General features: G+C 42.4%; 1 protein-coding gene across 1 annotated transcript in view; it reads left to right on the top strand.

The window, feature by feature from the left end:
• The window catches only part of DMXL2 (Dmx like 2), a 1,902,820-nt gene that overhangs the window by 1,321,909 nt on the left and 561,932 nt on the right, over positions 1–18,979 (top strand). The window contains exon 31 of the mRNA XM_044076363.1: positions 6,484–6,560. Within this exon, the coding sequence (XP_043932298.1) occupies positions 6,484–6,560 (77 nt within the window). The remainder of the gene's footprint in view (positions 1–6,483; positions 6,561–18,979) is intronic.

The raw sequence follows: 18,979 nt of genomic DNA, 5'->3' as shown, positions 1-18,979 counted from the left end.
GAGTCAAATGTCTCCCAGTTGTATTTAGAGCAAAACTGCTTCTATGTTCTGTAATTTTTCAAGCTTATTAAACTGGATCATTGCAGTGCTTTGCAGAGGCTTCTGAAATTAAAGTCTACCATAGAATACATGATCTTTGTGTTTCACTGTTGCAGTCATCACATTTGGATTATCTGCCTTCAGGTAACCCTCAGCCGGCCTGAATACCAGAGTCTTCGGATTTCTGCGTCGGATGCTGTCGCTTCTTCCATGACGTCAGGGGTAGAAAACATGTAACCGATGCCATTACATCAGTCTTTCTTGCCGAGCGGTGCCCGAAGCAGAAGCGGTTCGAAAGTGCCGGTCGGCCGACTCCTGAAATTTTCGTTTTCGAGTTTCAGACCTGAAGTCTTCAAAAAGATAAGTACCCCGTTGGGGATCCTTTTTTCTTGTTCTAACCAATGTCAGAAAATTCTTGACTGTGGAAAGCAAATACCTCATAGAGATTTTCATTCTTACTGTGTCACCTGTTTAGGCCCAGACCACGACGTCCCTCGCTGTCGGTTTTGTGCCTTGTTCAATGCTCAAACTTTTTTGTCGTCCAGCTATTTTTGTAGCTAAATACTTTCGTTCTCGATCTCCATACTCTGAAATGGTTTCTTTAAGACATCCGACTACCGATCTTCCAAAAAAAGTAAGGACAAAAGACATAGACAGACCGCATAGGTCCAAAACTGCCGACATCTCTTCCGTTAAGCTAGTCGCCAGTCCGCCAGTACTCAGTGAGGTGCTTTCGCAGCCCCTGATACCCGCTACTACAAATTCGCAGGCCTCTACTGAGACCCATTCGGAGTCTGGTATGCCGCAGGATCCTTCTTCGACTATGGAACCTGAGGATGTCTCCACCTTGGATGGGTCCGGAGCCACTGTGCAGGCACTGGCTTCTGAGGGTGTGTTCAGGCCTACCGATTTTCATATTAAACCGACGACTTTGTTTCAATTCCTCAGGCCTAAAACTCGCACTACGCTTAGAAAACCGACGACCAAACTGCATTCTCAGGCCCATATGCCTCAAAAACAAATGACTGGAATAGCTGAAGAACTTGATTCTTCTGATCAGGAATCTGATATCTCTATTCCTTCTGACTACCAGGATTTACCATTATCTACTTATGAGGATTCTGATGCAGAGGATTCCATTCCCTCTGCTTCCCCTCCAGAAGAGTTTTCTTTTGGTGAAACCTTGCATACCCTTAGGGAACATTTCCACTGGGAAAGCCAGGACTATTCTGAGTCCAAAAAGAGACTTAGGGAATTTTTACTCCTGCCGCAACACAGGCCTCTAGCTTTCTCTCATGTTCTGGAGATTGTAGATGATGTTTTCTTGGAATCCAGCCTTAGCCCAGACACTTTGCCTCCAGCTCCCAAGAAACTGGACAGGTAATACAGAGTACCTGACTCTCACAAATTCCTCTTCAAGAAACCTACTGTGGATCCAGAGACCATTTCCCAAGGACCAAAAGGCATTAAGGCTACTACTGCCAAAAATCCTACCCCTTCTGATAGGGACTCTAGAGCATTAGACAGATGGGGTAAGAAGGTATACACTTCTGCTACTTTGGCCATTAGGGCTTTAAATTGCCAGTTTCATATGTTAAAGTATCAGCAGCATATTATGGGACTACTTAAACAGAAAATGATGTTGATTCCTGACTGTGCTGAACACAAAGATTTGCAAGAGTTAATGGATTCTGCTGAACAGGTTGGTAAACATGCTTTGCAATGTGGTTTTGATGCTCTGGAAGCATCTTGCAGGGCTGCTGTCACTGGGTCTGTACTTAGAAGGCATGCTTGGCTTAAGGAATAACACTTGCCATTTCATGTTAAAGTTGAATTACTGGATGCACCCTTAAACCAAGACTGCCTTTTTGGCAACAAAACAGAAGAAGTCCTCAAAAGGATGGAGGAAAAAGCTAAATCTATGCAAACTGTTAAAGATTTCTTACAAGTACAGCCTCCTAGATTCAGTAGGCATTGGCCTTTAAAGAACTGGTCTTTTCCAGTCCCTTCCAGGCCTTCTCAGTCCAAACCCAGGAGCAGCAGACCACCAAAACTTCAGTCTCAGGCTATGCACAGATCTAAGCAGTGGGGGGGGGGCTCACTCTTCCAAAGCAGGGAGTAGTAAGCCTCCCCCCTATGGAAAAATAGCACAATGACTTATTCTTAACTCTTTGAAGCCCTGCTCAGCTACTTGCTCCCTTAGGAGGAAAGCTCGCCCTGCATGCAAAAAACTGGGAACTTATTACCCAGGACAAATGGGTTTTAAACAGTTTCCCTAGCATACAGATTCCACTTCCACTCACTCCCAACCCCAAATGGATGGCCAGACCTCCCCCCAAATCAGTGGGCGAAGGCCTCAAAACAAGTGCTCTCTCTCTCTCTCTCTCTCTCTCTCCCCTCAGTATCAGGGCTATTCAACCTGTCCCAGCAGAAAAGGTTTTTATTCAAGACTATTCCTGGTTCCCATAAAAGAAAACTCCTGGCGTCCTATCCTGGACCAGTCTATTCTCAACACCTTTCTGGTGGTTCTAAAATTCAAAATGCTAACTTTTCAACAGCTTCTTCCTATGCTAGCCAAGGATGCCTGGCCGGCAACCCTAGACTTAAAAGAAGCTTACCTGCACATCCCAATAAGGGAGTCCTGCAGAGAATACCTACATTTCAGGGCGGGCTCCATGCACTAACAGGTCTCTGTACTTCCCTTTGGCTTATCTACTGTGCCCAGGGTAGTCACAAAGTGTCTAGCTCCAGCCATTGCATTTTGCAGGCAGGGAAATATTTAGATTTGCCCATACTTGGACGATTGCCTGATTCAGGCAGAAAGTCACGACTTGCTGTTACAACAACTGGCATTTGTAGAAAGACTTCTAACCTCACTGGGGTACACCATCAATGAGAGGAAATCACACCTAGTACCCTGCCAAAAGATAGTATTCCTGGGAGCAAGCCTGAACATACCTTCCCAGATGGCATTTGTCACTCTGGAGAAATAAGTTTATTTGACAACCTACTTCAGCCTACTAGCCACAAAAACCCAGCTATCTGCAAGGAAAATCCAGCAAGCCCTGGGGTTCATGGCCTCTTGCATTCTGTTAATTCCATATGCAAGACTGCATATGAGGAAACTTCAGTGGTATCTAAAAAGTCTATGGTGTCAACATTCTCGGGACCTGCAAACAATGATTCCTGTCATTCCTTGTAAGGGCAGAGTTCCTTTGGTGGGCAGGGCATGCTACCACAACAAGGGATTTCCTTTCACTTTACCCCCTGCCACTCAAACCCTAACAACAGATGCATCAGACTATGCATGGGGGACTTACATGGCAGGTCAGTGCATTCAGGGCAAATGGAACCCAAAACAGATGCACCTGCACATCAATCAAAAATAAATGTTAGCTGTACAGAATGCTCTGACAGCCTTCAAAGACCTTATTCTTCCAGGACAACTATTGCTAAGGACAGACAACACCACAGTTATGTGGTACATAAGCAAGCAGGGGGGAACCTATTCATACCCACTCTGCAAACTAGCCATGGCTCTGTAGAACACAGCCTTGAGCTACCAAGTGAACCAGCAAGCTGAATTCCTGCCAGCAAGCTGAATTCCTGCCAGCAAACTAAATTCACTGGCAGACGTCTTAAGCAGAAATCTTATGGAACCACATGAATGGAAACTGGAACCCAAAATATTCAAGCTCTTGAGGAACAAATGGGAGACTCCAGAGGTAGACCTGTTTGCCTCCCCTCAAAACTACCAATTGAACAAGTTCTGCACCAGAACTCCCCACAGCCAAGCTTGGAAAGTGGATGCCTTGCCCTTTACCTGAGAAAGCCTCTCAATGTATGCCTTTCCCCCTCTGCCTCTCCTCTCGAAAGTTCTGCTAAAGATCAAACAGGACAAGCCAAGGACAATCCTGATTGCCCCAGACTAGCCATGCCAGGACTGGTACCCCCTTTTGCGCAGTCTGACAGTGCTGCAGCCATGGCACCTGCTTCAGACCCCCTTCCTGCTGTCCCAGCAGGCAGGCCAGATTCGGCATCCTCAGCTTCAAACCCTGAACCTTGCAGCCTGGCTAATTCCCTGAGCTCACCTCTAACAATCCTCAGTAAGCAGGTGCTGGATGTCATTCTTGAGGCAAGGAGGCCTAGTACTAGAAAATCCTATTAAAAAAAGTGGAAAAGATACTGTTCTTGGAGCCAGGCTCGGGGGATGGGCACAACGGTGCTCATCTTACCTCACATTCCAGATTATTTAACAGAAATGCTCCCCAAGGGCCTATCTTTCTCTTCAGTTATGATTCATGCCATCTCCCATTTCAGCACATTATAATACTGAGCTACCCCTCTTCTCTCATCCCCTGCTAAAACAATTCCTTAGAGGGGCCAAAAATGTAACCCCCCCCCCCCAGGACAGCTCCCACTCCAGCCTGGGACCTTAACTTTATATTGGAAAAACTCACTCTTCCCCCCTTTGAACCAGCTGCTGTAGCAGAGTTGAAATTCCTTTCTTGAAAAACAGCCTTACTTCTAGCCATCACTTCTGCAAGAAGAGTGTCTGAACTGCAGGCCCTCCTGGCAGTGGAACCCTTCATTATCTTAGATGCAGACAGGGATTCCCTCAGGACTAATCCATCCTTTATGCCCAAGGTGGTGTCTAGTGTGGCTCTAAACCAGTCCATTCATTTGCCTACTTTTTTCCCTAATCCTCAAAATAAGGGGGAAGGGATACTGCATTCTCTGGATGTGCACAGACAGCTTAGATTCTATTTGGACAGAACTAAGGCTCTCAGAAAATCTGACCAGCTACTAATTAGCTTTGCTGCAGGGGCAGAAGGGAAGGCCATTTCAAAGCAAACCATTTCCAGATGGATAGCCCATTGCATCCATTTCTGCTACAAGCACCATGGAAAACCTACCCCACAGGGGTTAAGATCACATTCCACCAGGGCTGCATCTACCTCTACGGCTTTTCTTAGAGGAGTCCCTACCAGGGACATCCTGGAAGTTGTTAACTGGAGCTCTGTACATACTTTCACCAAGAATTACCACCTGCCTATCTTTTCTAAATCCAGAGCTGGATTTGCCACAGCAGTCTTACACGGCCTGATTGCTAGACTTAAGGCTCTTAACTGCCTCCACCCTTCCTTCAATCCAAATGTGATGACTGTAACAGTGAAACATGAAGAACATAGTACAGTTGTGTACACTTACCATAAATGTAGATGTTCGAATGTATTCACTGTTGCAGTCCTGGTTACCCTTCCTCCAGCCCCCTGACTTCTCTTGGCTCTACCTTTCCTTCTTGTTTGGCATATATTATATCATGCAGATATACCCCAGGGATTATCTCAGTGTCACTGCTTGACAGAGGCACAGCAAAATAATGGGCATAGTATCCTCCAAACTAAAGGGGTGGCGAAAGCCACAAAACTCTGGGCTAGGCTTATAAATGCCCTTGGGCAGATAGCCTAGTATGAACCTATGAACCTATGTGTATTTGCTTTTTGCTGGGGGTGTTCCATACAAATAATTGCTTCCTGTTTTGGGGGCACCTGACATCTGGAGCAAGAAAAAATGATGTAATGGCATTGGCTGCATGTTTTATACCCCTGACGACCGGACGTCATAGAAGAAGCGACAGCATCTGACACAGAAATCCGAAGACTCTGGTATTCAGGCCGGCTGAGGGTTACCTGCAGGCAGATAACCCAAATGTGATGACTGCAACAGTGAATATACTCGGACGTCTACATTTATGATAAGTGTACACAACAGTACTTTCCTTCAGCTAGTTATCATGACAAGAATATGCTAGCTGACTTGCTAGTGTACTCCAAGAAATTTTTCCATCAGGTGAAAAGCTAGTGTAGTTGATGCAGAAAAGCCCTCATGGCTTTATGGAAGATGGCTGCATTGTAACCAGCTTTAATCCCATTAAGGTGAATGAATAAGTCTCTTGTATGTTAGATGGCCAGTTGTTCAATGAATAGAGGGGAAAACAGAGGAAAATATACTGTAGCAATCCATGTAAATTCTAATTCCAATTTGCCAAATATCCATTTGTTAATCTGTAGGTCAGAAATTAACTTCAAACAAGGTGTCACAGCCATAACTTGTTTTCTAATTGTTTGTAATGGTTTGTCCTGTATTGTGTTTTGGCAGAAAGTGCACCAGTTGTATCAACAAGCCTTAGTAAGGATGTAGCCAACTGTGACCCTTAGCCATTTCCTTCCCAGAAACTTAACTTGTCTTGTGAAAGGCATTTGCTATTTTTTCATGTTATGTTCACTGCTGCTAAAACATTCACATAGATGTGTCCCTAGAGATATTTATGTGCTTTTAAAGTGTTAATGTATATTTGTGGTTGTATTAAAAAAAGAGTGCCTTTTTAATTTGAAAGTTCATAAAGTGCATTTTATGATTTTGTGTTATTTTTTATTGTAGGTTTACACCTTGCACAGACTGGGAGCATCTCTTTCTGCATGCATTTATCAGGCCCTCTGTGATAGCCACAGCTACAGGTAACAGTAGTGAGTCACTGTCATCTGTACTATAAAACTGTATTTCAAGGAGGTGAATAGATTTTAAAGCAATCCAGAGATTTGTTAAATCTTGTTGTAAATGTACTTAAAATGCATACATATTTTTTCACTGTAATATGGAAAATATATTAACATAGTATTTATTCTTCTAAGACATAGTAGAAGAAATGTTGAAATTCTACTGTCAGGTGACATTTTCTTTGTTTCCTGATTTTACACGGTTGTAGACTATAATGGCATTGTTTAAAACTCTTTGAGTTCTATTACTGCATGTACTGATGCTGTATATTGAACCTTAATCCATGTGCCCTGCTCATTAAGCTACTTTTGCACTAAATGGTTTCTTTCCAGCTGTGTCTATGACAGCTTTTCTGTATTAAGGAAAGGGTGCAGAATAGTCGGGAAACTTGGGAGTTCTCTCATTAGCAAGACAAAGATATTTATTTTTTTTTGTTTATTTAACATTTGTCCGACTTGGAAAAAGCCAATTTTCAGTGGAGGCATGGGGAGAAACACTCCAGATGCATGACTTTGTAATGTGGGAGGAAACGGGAGCACCCAGAGGAAACCCACATGAAGGCAGGGAGGACATGCAGACTCCACACAGAAGGTACTCCAGCCAAGAATTGAACCAGAGAACCTCTTGCTGTCAGGTGACAAAGCTACCGCTCCACCACTGTGCCGTCCAAGCTAGAGTGAGTAGTTGCTGGATTTTTAGATCATTTCAGATTCGTTGGTTTGGTAGAACCTATTTCGATGTGGTATTTAAAAGCATTCTTGAATATAAACCGTAAGTTGATAATTTTCAGTTCACCATTGTTAGGATTGTCAAATACAAGGTATGTGATTAGTGTACATTTAAGATCATTAACTTAAATGGATATGAATCATGTGACCCTGGAAAGTGATGCTACTCTCCAGTGAAGATGTAGACTGCAAGTAGCTTCTTTGCGAATTTTTGTTTTTTTTTTAATAACAATGTGCAGATGTGACAGTATGTCAAAAGATACCTTACTTACCTGGAACATACGTTTATTATTTTGCTCTGTCTTTTTGTGCTTGCTACGTGTGAATGCCGTTTTTTTTTTTTTACTCTTCCCTCATTTCCACTCATTTTATGTACAAGTTTCTAATTTTATAAGTTTGATAGCTCATATTTTACTAGCAGATGTAGCTCTTTCATTTTACATTGGGGTAGGGGAGGATGTAGGACAAGACCTGGAGATACACATCTATGGCCCTCCTAGTCCACTATATATCATATATATGGGTGCCGTAGATTGGTTGTGGCATGCATTCATTGTGTGCATCTTTTTTTTTTCTTTTTTTTTTTTTTGTTATTGGTGTGAATAGTATTATTATATTATTATCTTACAGTCAAACTGCAATATATTATTTAGAGCTATTTTCTTTCTGTGTGGTTGGATAACCACAGAGTTAGTATATTTAATTTTTAATGTAATGGGGTTGGGGGCAAAGCCCTTAAGTACAAGCAAGGTTTCTGGCTATTTTAGATTATCACAAATGTAACATATTTATTTAATTTGCGATCAGTTTACTTCACTTTTTTAAATGAAAATGTATATTTATTGTCAATAAAAGTTAAATGACGATGTAATAACATAATTATATATATATATATATATATATATATATACACACACACACACACACACACACACACACACACACACACACACACACACACACTTAAAATAGTTTCAGAATGAGTAGCGAAAGGAGGAGTTTTTGTCTACCTTTAATCTTGAAAGTATGGATTGATAAACACAATGTTATGAATGATGAGAGTGAGTATGATACTATACCTTTTTGTTTTAAAAATTCAGTATTTAACCCTCCTTTTAATCTAACTGTAAAACAATTATGGATTGTCTGTTGTACATAAAATGTACTTTGGAGGGGAATTTTTAGCAAGTTCAATTCTAATAACATAACTGTGGAAGAGAGAGTGACAAGCCTTGGCATAACTTAGTAATGATAAAAATGTGGTCATTACCTCAGCAGATAAAGTTGGAAAAATTGTATATGGGATCAGAAACATTGACAACAGAAAATTATGAGACAGTGAAACTCAATCTCCTTTTATATGGATTACTCTTGGACCCCACCAAAGAATTTAAATGTGAGATAGATAATTTCTTACAGTATTTGGCAGATCAGAATGCTGTTTTACGTAAGGTATGTACTCAGCTGAAAGTCGGTTATTCTGCACCTCAGAATGTATATATTTTGCCTAAGGTTCATAAGAATAGAGAGGACACACCAAGTAAGCCAATTGTTTTAGGTGGTGGTGCATTAAATGAACCAGTGTTTGTTTTTGGGAAGTTGCTTTAAACCTTTATTGGGCCAATTTAGTTTTAGATTGCAGGATAGTACCCAGTTTCTGAATTTGAATTCTGACATGGTAGTGGAGGACCACTGGTATTTATGCACATAAACATTATTTCTTTATAAACATCCATTCCACATAATAAGGGCTGGAAGCATTAAGATACTGTATACCTCTGAGTTCAGGAATTTTTTGCTGTCTTTAACTGAACTGGTACTTAATACACACATAATTATCAAGGTATCTACACAGGTTATTCAGAATTGGTAAAAAGTTATTCTTAGTTGAGGGGTATACCTATGTATTTTAAAAATTCTATGCTGAGTCATAATTGTCTTATCTGAAAATAGCTCTTTATCTCCCTTAAACACATACAGCGTATTATATGTCTTTGTGGAATGCAAGAACCTGGGCACATTTCTGAGGATTTCACTGTGTGGTCAGTACTCCTTCTGAACAGTATACTTGCTAATGATTACTAATTTGACATGATGGGGAATGGGTACGTAGCAGGTACCTTTTAAGAAATCTTATTGTTTATGAGTTGTAACTCAAGCATTTTCAGGTTAGTGAAAAAGTTTACAATACTTTCTTAAAGGAGAGTGAATTATTAGTTGTACTGACCTTTTATAAAAGAGAGTGATATATTGGAAGTTACCTCATTATATGTTGCTGATGTAGCAACTTTCAATGGAGACTGTACTGCTAAGTTACACATGTAGTAGGAGGTGCTGAACAGATCAAATTATTAGGAAAAAGACAACTGTATGACTCGGTAGCTAAGATCTCTCCCTTACAGCTCAAAATAGCTAAGTTTAGTCCTGACCTTGGATTGCTGTTAGTGTTTGCAAGGAGTCTGCATATTTTCCTTGTGTCTGTGCTGTTTTTCTTATGGGCAATCTGTTTATTATCCTGTCTGCTCAAAATATGCAGCTTGATTGTATACTGTCCATTTATGTTGCATTTATTCTTGTCATTGTGGCCCAAGTCATGTCTGAAAGGGATCAGAATGACCAGTTTACACATTTACTATGTTAACAAATTAATAAAAAAATAACTGTGTGGGGTACATAGTTTCTTCTTTTTCTTCTTTTTTTTTTAAATGGGTAGCCATTGCTTTTTATTTTATGTTTTTCCCTTTTTGAATAAAGAGAGTATCTTTAAGACAGTTCATTCCATTTGCAGGGAGGATTATGTTAAAAACCTGGTCATCAGCTGTTGTTTTTGTGTGTGTTGCTGTTATAATCCATCTGACAGTCTCGTGAGTCTCCTAGAAAGGGTGGGGAGTACCAGTTATATAATACAAAGGTTGATTACATGGTTTGCATGACATTTACTCTGTCAGATGATTGTTTCAGTATAACATGCCAGATTTCATTATATTACATTGACCAAGCAGATTAGGTAACAGTCTGCTTCAATTTTAATTTCTGAACCCAGTAGTTGGGATTGAGATTGAGTTGACATCTTCCACTTTCCCTTATTCCCTTCTGTTAGCAAATAGTATCCATAACTGATCAATACTGTGTGTTTGTAAATTTAAACTATGACCATAGTAGCCTACTGATACAAGGTTATCCTGTTTTTCCACCTGAGAAATTAAGAAATGACTTGCAGTTTCAGAGCAGTCCTTGGTCAATTGTGATTGTTTCTTAACACATACTTGTCTTTGCTTTGTGATTGTTTCCAGCCCCTCATACGAGCAACTAACAGGGTCTCTACCTACTTCGCTCCCCACCCTGCCGCCTATTACCTCCCGCCCCCGGTGGTCCCACCTTTATTGCACTCAAACCCCTCCCATCTTTCTAATAGCCAACCACAGCACTAACCCAACTGTAGCTCCTCCATCTTCCCACTACTATCACACCTCCTCAACTAACATGTACAAGCATACCTTTCCTATGCTCACTGCATGCAGTCTCCTTGCATATCTTATATCCTACCAAAGCTCCATCATTCCCCCACTCAACCACTACCACTGTACTACTACTCACACCACCACTTATGTCTCACCCACACTCATCTCCCCTCCTACCAGCTCAAGAACCATCCCTATGCACCCCCACATATTCTACCAACTATATTACTCAAACATAAAGCATCCCTACAACTTAACATAGTAACCCTCCCACCATACCTATTACCCACAGAGCACAATCATAAAGTTTCCCTTATAAACAAACACATTCAAAAACTGAGAAAACTAATAATCTCATGCTTATCAAAACTAGCCCTAAGTGGAGACATCCACCCCAACCCTGGCCCTACCATCTCCAACCCCAATCTTAATAATCAGACTAGAAACCACAACTTCTCCCATATTACAGCCAATAGAAAGCCAAGTGACTTCCTTCTACTATGCCTAAATATTAGAAGTATATCCAACAAAGTCCATGAACTCCATGCCACCATAGACTTGTACTCCCCAGATATAGTCATCCTGACAGAAACCTGGCTAAAACCTCACATTACCAGTGAGGAAATACTCCCTACAGGTTACGGCATACTAAGAGTAGACCGGCTAAACAAAAAAGGAGGTGGTGTAGCTATAATATTTAAACAGCATCTAAACATCCAGAACTTAAAATCATCAGCACCACAAATAGGCAATGAAGAAATAATATATACCAACCTCAAAATAAACCAAAACAAAACCATCAACATAAATGGATGCTACTTCCCACCTGGCCAAAACATCCCTTCCCTAGAAAACCTCCTCAGCTGGTCTACCCACCATCTCCCCCAAGAAACTATCATCTTAGGTGATTTCAATATTGACTGGCAATCCTGTTCTGGCAACAATCCAACCCATCGTGTACACTTTCATGGCTTCACTCAACCAGTCCAGTCACCAACCAGGATAAATAAAAACTCCACCAAGCACACCACCCTGGATTGGATACTTGTCAGTAAGAGCCCCCAGTCATATATAACAGGCTGCTTATCAGATAGCCTCAGTGATCACTCCCCCAACATTCCTACTCAAAAAATACCTATACCAAGCAAAACCTGTCATCTACCGTCAAATACGTAAAAAACTAAACTTTAACCCACTCACATTCATCTCATCCCTCAAAGAATGTAACTGGCATCCTCTAAAGTACCTCAGTCTAGATGATGCAGTTGAATTTTTTAATACTACCTTCCTGAACATCCTTAATTACCATGCCCCCATAAGATTCTCCAGAACCAAAGCACAACCCTCCCCATGGCTACAGAAAACCACTAAGTCAGAAATGAAAAACAGGGATAAAGCCTGGGAGCACTGGCACAAAACCAAAACCCCCTCAGCTAGACAGAAATTCCTAGAACTACGCAATAGAGTCAAAAAGCTAATAAAACAGAACAAATCCCAATACTACCAGTCTGCCCTAGACTCCTCACAACACAGCCCCAAACAATTCTGGTCCTCCATAAACTCCATCCTCCACCCAGGTAAAGTCAGTACCCCTTCTCCTAACATCCCTCACTCCTCAGAAAATATTGCTACCTCATTCAACACACACTTCACCCAAACCATACTATCACTAGCTAAACAACACAACCCCCCCTCCAACCCACACCTTCAACTAGTAATCTCCCCACTGCCTTCTCTTTTTCTCCTGTACCTACCTCCAACATAAAAAAACTCTTAACTAAACTTAAACCCACCAAATTAGCAGCAGACAGCCTCCCAAGTGAATACCTACAAATCGCAGCTGATGCTCTGGCCTACCCAGTATCCGTCTTGATTAACCGATCTCTGTCAGAAAGTTACGTTCCCATACTGTGGAAAGTATCACATATAATTCCCCTCCACAAAGGCGGACCCTCCACAGAACTAACCAGTTACCGCCCCATAGCTAGTCTCTCTCCACTCTCCATAATACTAGAGAGATGCATACACTCTCAGGTCTCAGACTACCTCCTTACTAACAACCTCCTTTCCAGTACTCAGCATGGTTTCCGACCAAACCGTAGCACCACCATTGGCCTTATTCTCCTTTACTAACACTATCCTTCAGCATAAAAACAATGGCTATCTCTCCTCTGCTATTTTCCTAGACCTATCTAAAGCATTTGACATGGTCCCACACAAACAACTTACCTCTGTCCTCAATAACCTATCCTTCTCACAATCGGTCACCAACTGGTTTCAGAGTTACCTGTCTGACCTCCAACAATCCATTGTATGGCAGAATGACATATCTCCCCAACTACCTGTCTCCATAGGGGTTCCCCAAGGATCCATCCTTGGACCCCTACTCTTCTCTGTTTACACCAATAATCTAGCCTCTGCCACCAAACATGGCATGCTCATACAATACGCAGATGACTCGACCATCATCTGCTGAGCCCAGTCCCTACCAAAACTGCAAAAAGTCACACAGGAAGCCTTTTCCTCTGTTGAAACATGGTTATCCTATGCCCGATTAATACTCCACCCAAACAAAACTAAACTACTCATCTTCCAACCCACCAAACATACTCAAAACAACTCTCACTTTAACAGCACGGCAAAAGACAACACCACTATATACCCAACTGAACACACCAAATTGCTAGGAGTGGAAATAGACAATAAACTAAAATTTGACATTCACATATCCATGACTATAAAAAAAGTCCACAAAAAACTAGGAGCGTTATACAGAAATAAGCAATTTCTCACCAAAGCAGCAAAGATTTCAATAGCAAATTCTCACCTTATCTCCACCCTACTTTATGCCTCTCCAATATATACCAACCTAAGGCAATGTGATCTAAACAAGCTAGAGACCTGCTACAACAAAATCGCCAAATTTGCCACAGGGGCATCCTACCGTAGTCACCACTGTCTCTCACTTGCTGAACTGGGTTGACTGGAACTCCCTCACCTCCTTCAGTGGTATCAACTCTCACTCGCCCACAAACTAGTAAACCATCCACTAAATGTCCCATCCCTCCAGAATCTACTCCAACCCTATCGCACCACTAGACCACTAAGATCCAGCAGCAAAAATCACTTGCAGATCACTAAAGCCAATAACTCTGCTGGTGAAGCACTGTTCTCTTATGCCATAGCCAAATTATGGAACTCACTCCCACCCACAATTACCTCCATACCATCATGCACCCACTTCAAAACTTTACTAAAAGCGCAACTGAAAACATGCTGGCTATGCCCTTGCAACTTCCACTCTAATATCATCCAACCCCATCCAACCACTACCTTTCTTTCCACTCCACTAACTACCTTGATTATAGCAAGCTCAGATGCTCATAAGCCAGTACTTATTATACAGCACAAACTTCTTCTTCTTGTAACATTTGTTAATGTCTGGTATGCACTTCACAGATAAAGATTCTAGTTGTCTACTGATGTACTATGTTCTTCATCTGTAAATATGTTGTAAGTAATTGCTATGTAAACTGTTAATCACTATATAATCCAATGTAAATACTGTCTGTTTATTTTAACTGTGGAGCTTTTCTCCCCGGGCCTCCGCTGAAAATGGACTTACGTCCAGTCGGACACTCCCGGTCAACAAATTTAAATAAATAAATAAACTTAGCATTTCCCATGGATCAAGTTTTCATAGGTTCATAGGTAGATACTAGGCTATCTGCCCTAGGGCATTTATAAGCCTAGCCAGAGTGTATTTGGCTTCCGCCTCCCTATTAGATTAACCTACTGTGTCTCTGTAAAGTAGGTCACAGAAGGTACCCTTTTAAGATTAGTTTACTGTGCCTCTGTCTAGCAGGGACACAGGAGAGATCCCAGGGGTGAATTTGCGATTTCCCATCCACGCGTCCAAATTTTGCTTGAAGAGGGTCAGTGAGGGGCTATGTCTAACATGAATTGGGATTCTATTCCAGAGTGAGGGGAACCTCTGGGAAATTAATCTGTCCTTCCAGCATGTCCTATTTATTTTTGTGCTGAGGTTTAGGTCCCTGGAGCGTGTAGCTCTAAGGGACTTGGATTTTTTGAGGTGGAGCATGTCCATTATTTCTGGGTTTGACATGGCTCTGAGTAGGCAGTAAGCAACTGAGTAGAGCTGGAGTTTCTTTAGTCGAGCTGCATAGGACATCTGTTTGTAGCCCATGATCCTCTTGGTGAGGTACTTTTGGGGTCTCTCCAGTTGCTGCAGGTGTCGGGTAAGGTAATTCCCAAAAGGGGCATTGTATTCAATTATGGGCCTGATGAGTGACGAGTAGAGGGGCACAATGACCTCTCTTGATCTAGATGCGAACCCTTTCATGATAAGATGGGCTATATAGAAGGTCTTTCTAACCACTTTGGCAACGTGATTATCAAAGGAGAGATTACTATCTACGTTGGTCCCCAAATCTCTAATTACGTCTTCTCTACTTAATGGATTACCACCTATGTGGTAATTTGTGGGCACCTTGTTTCTTTCCAAATGGGATGACTATGCACTTTTTAGCATTTAGCTTGAGGCCATGGTTCTGGCACCAAGCATCCGTCTCTGTGAGACCCTTTTGGAGGATGCTTGTGTCAGCTGGAAATTCGATTATGGCCCCCAGTTTGCAGTCATCTGCGAACTTTGTCAGCTATAATCCCCCCGTGTTAACCTGAACCTCAGAGAAGTATATACCGAACAAGAGAGGTCCCAGAACTGAGCCCTGTGGGATGCTACTTGTAACTGGTTTGGATTCGGACATGGCACCTGCGATTCTGACCATGTGGGTTCTATCTCTGAGCCAGTTTGCAACCCATCTTGTGATATAGGGGTTGCTATTTAAGCTGGTAAGCTTATTTATGATGCCCGAGTGGGGTATTGTGTCGAAGGCTTTTGCGAAAACCAGGTAGGCTGTGTGGACTACCTTGCCCTCATCTCTGGCTTTGGTAACTGTTTCAAAGAAATCAACTATGTTTAAGAGGCAATATCTGCCCTTAACAAAGCCAAATTGGGTAGGGTCCAGTGTCTGGAGGCTCCCAATGTCTTTGTTTATGAGTTCCATGATAATACGCTCCATAGCTTTACAGACCAGACTAGTCAGGCTTATGGGGCGATAGTTTCCGGGGTCCGTTGTGGCACCACCTGTGTGGAGTGGGACCACTGTAGCTGTACGCCATTCTTTGGATACATATCCTGTAGTAAGGCTAAATTTGAACAGTGACTTAATGTGAGGGTTCATTTCTTCTTGGAGCTCATGTAAGACACAGCCTGGGACACCGTCCGGTCCCATAGATGCTGTGTTTTTTGCTTTGGAGAGCACAGCTTTCACCTGTGCATCTGTGAAGTCAGGGGGGTTACATTCAGTTGGGATAGGCATTTGCTCCTTTTGGAGGTTAGGGGGGGAGAAGTTTACTCTGAATCGGTCTGCCAGGATGTTGGCTATGTCTGTAGGTTCGGTATATTTTGTACCGTTATGCAACAATTTAGAGCATATATGGGAGTTTCTGCCCATGTTTCTGACATAACTAAAGAAGGCCTTGTGATTATCTTTAGTGTCTAGGGCATTTTTTCTTTCGAAACTGGCCTTTGATGATTTTATGAGGGATCGAAGTTTCTTGCTAATACTGATCAGAGATGCCTTCCCTTTTTGGGATTTTGCTCTGTCATGTAGTAGCTTCCTCCTTCTGTTGTATAGCTTATTTATGGCCTGGGTCCACCAGACCGGTCTCCTGTTTTTGGAGGAGTGAGTCTTGGTTTTATTTGGGATAGCATGATCCATGCATTCCTGCAGGTGATTATAGAATGCATTTGTAAAGGATTCTGCGGATTGGGCTGTATTATCCTCTGGCCCAGGGGCTTTGAAGGATTCCACCTCAGTCTTGAGAAGTGCAAAGTTGGCTTTGGAGAAATTCTTTACAGTGATTTCCTTGGCTGGGGGTGGGGACGGGATATGGATGTCTAGGGAAATTTGTTTATGATCTGATCTTAACAATGAGGAGTTTACCTCTGGTGTGGAACATAGAGTCCCCATGTTGGTGATGACCAGGTCCAATATGTTGTTCCCTCTTGTGGGAGTGGTGACCAGTTGTTCCATTGCGTTAGAGTTTATAAATTCAAGGAACCGTTGGGCAAGGGTGTTTGGGCTTGAGTAGTTTTCCCAGTCAATGTTTGGGTAGTTGAAGTCACCCAATAACAGTGTTTGGAGAGACCTTCATGCCAAGTGGGGTTCCTGTAATAGGGAGGGTGTTATGTAGCAGGCTACAAACTGAAAGGCAGTTTTGCCTGCTGTTAGTTGCACATGGATGGTTTCTGATGCTTCGTGCAGTGCCACTAACCTGGAGGTGTAGGTATCTTTGATGAATATAGATACTCCCCCTCCTTTTGTGCTTCGGTCCGAGTTTTGGGGCTGAAACGCATGGTATGAGTTATAACCTGGTAGTGCTGGGGTGTTCTCAGGAGCCTTAAACCAGGTTTCTGTTACTGCACAGACATCGATTTTCTCCATACTGAGGAGAGTCTCGAGTGCATGCATCTTGAGGTTTAGACTTCTGGCATTAAGTAGCATTACCTTTAGTTTTTTTATCTCTGGGTTGTCTATGGAGGTGGGTTTGTACTTTCAGCCTTGCCTAAAAAAGGCACTATGGGGGTGGCAAGAGCCTTGGCCAGTATACGAAAGCCTAAGGGTGACAGGTGCAAGCCGTCCATAGCGAAGCAACATGGCTTGTCGAGCATGTCAGCCCAGGCTGACAGACACTGGATCCCCTTTGAATGACACCAATGCTTTAGCCAGTTGTTGAAACTGATCATTTTGTCTTTATACTGTGGCATCATTCTTGGTGAGGGCAAGATGCTACTCAAGGTCAGGGACATACCAGCCCGGGCTACATGGTCAGAGAGCTCCTCTATGTCTCTTTTCATGTAGTCCAGGGAGGTGCGTCTCAGGTTATTCACACCAGCATGGACAATGACGGAGTCATACTTGTACTTGCTTTGAAGTGACCTGAGTGCTTGCGTTATGTGGTGGATCCTGACACACGACAGGCAGCTTACAGTAACCTTATCCTTGTTCAGTCTGGTGAGTGGGACGTCAGTGTGCCAGACAATAGAGTCCCCTATAACAAGTGTATTTGGTGTGTTGTTTGGCCTTATGGGCTGTGACTGTGAGGCACACTGATTTTGTGAGATATGTGATTTGTGGGTATTGTTGAGGGGTGGCTGTTGCTTGGATATCTGCTTAGGAGGTCTTTGCTGTTTAGGCAGATTTTTATTTAGAGCCTCCGAGTATCTGGAGCATTTCTCCCTGGGCCTCCGCTGAAAACAGGATCTGTGGAACCTAGTCAGACTTTCCCGGTCAACAAATGTTAAATAAATAAAATAAAAAATAAAAATGTTTTTGTGTGTTTGTGTTGGGTATGCAGATGCAATAGGTCTGTGTGAGACTGGATTTGTGGTGTGGGTGGTTACCTTTTCCTCCTGACTGACTGTGCCAGTCTTGGGTTGAGAGAGCTGTGCCTCCAGTTTGGCTGTGTAACTGCATCTCTCACATGTATTAGAGTTTGTTGGAAGGAGGAGAGGGTTGTCTGTGTACATAAGGCAATTGTAACATTGGCTCAAAATTCCCAGATTCACCAGCTGTACTGGAGAGTAACCTTGAAACTGACCCTTGGACATACCAGATTAGTATAGGGAACTTTTTTTTTTTACTGATCAGATTAAGGAAGGGAACTGATTTTTCACTTGATCAGGAAGGACCAATCGGGAGTCTAACACTTATGAGAAGTCAAGGAGGGTGTAGTGCTTTAGTTAGTTAGTGTTTCCTTATAAGAACTGAGCAACTGCAGGGCTTTAGAAAGAGAATAGAGTGATTACTTTGAAATTTGAACAGTTCTAAGGGAAAAAGTGAAGAGCAGACTTTGTGGAGCCTGGAATAGTTTAAACCTGTTTAGGCAGCGCTGCCCGGCGCTGCTCAGTGTGCAAAACCGCGCAAAAAGAGAGTTGTAGAGTTTTAAGAGAGAGATCAAAGAGTTTTGAATCGACCCAAAATGGCCAATAAAACTACAGCTTCTATGTAGTAACCACTCCTCCAGGGACAGGCAGGCTGTTCAGTGTTTACCACTCCCACTGGTGAACACAGAGACTTCCCTTTAGCCCAAGCAAGCACTGGC

This window comes from Protopterus annectens, chromosome 7.part0 (assembly GCF_019279795.1).
Source record: "Protopterus annectens isolate FY-2018-M chromosome 7.part0, PAN1.0, whole genome shotgun sequence".
In the NCBI taxonomy this organism is placed as follows: Eukaryota; Metazoa; Chordata; order Ceratodontiformes; family Protopteridae; genus Protopterus; species Protopterus annectens.
This window is presented reverse-complemented; position numbering and strand designations above follow the sequence as displayed.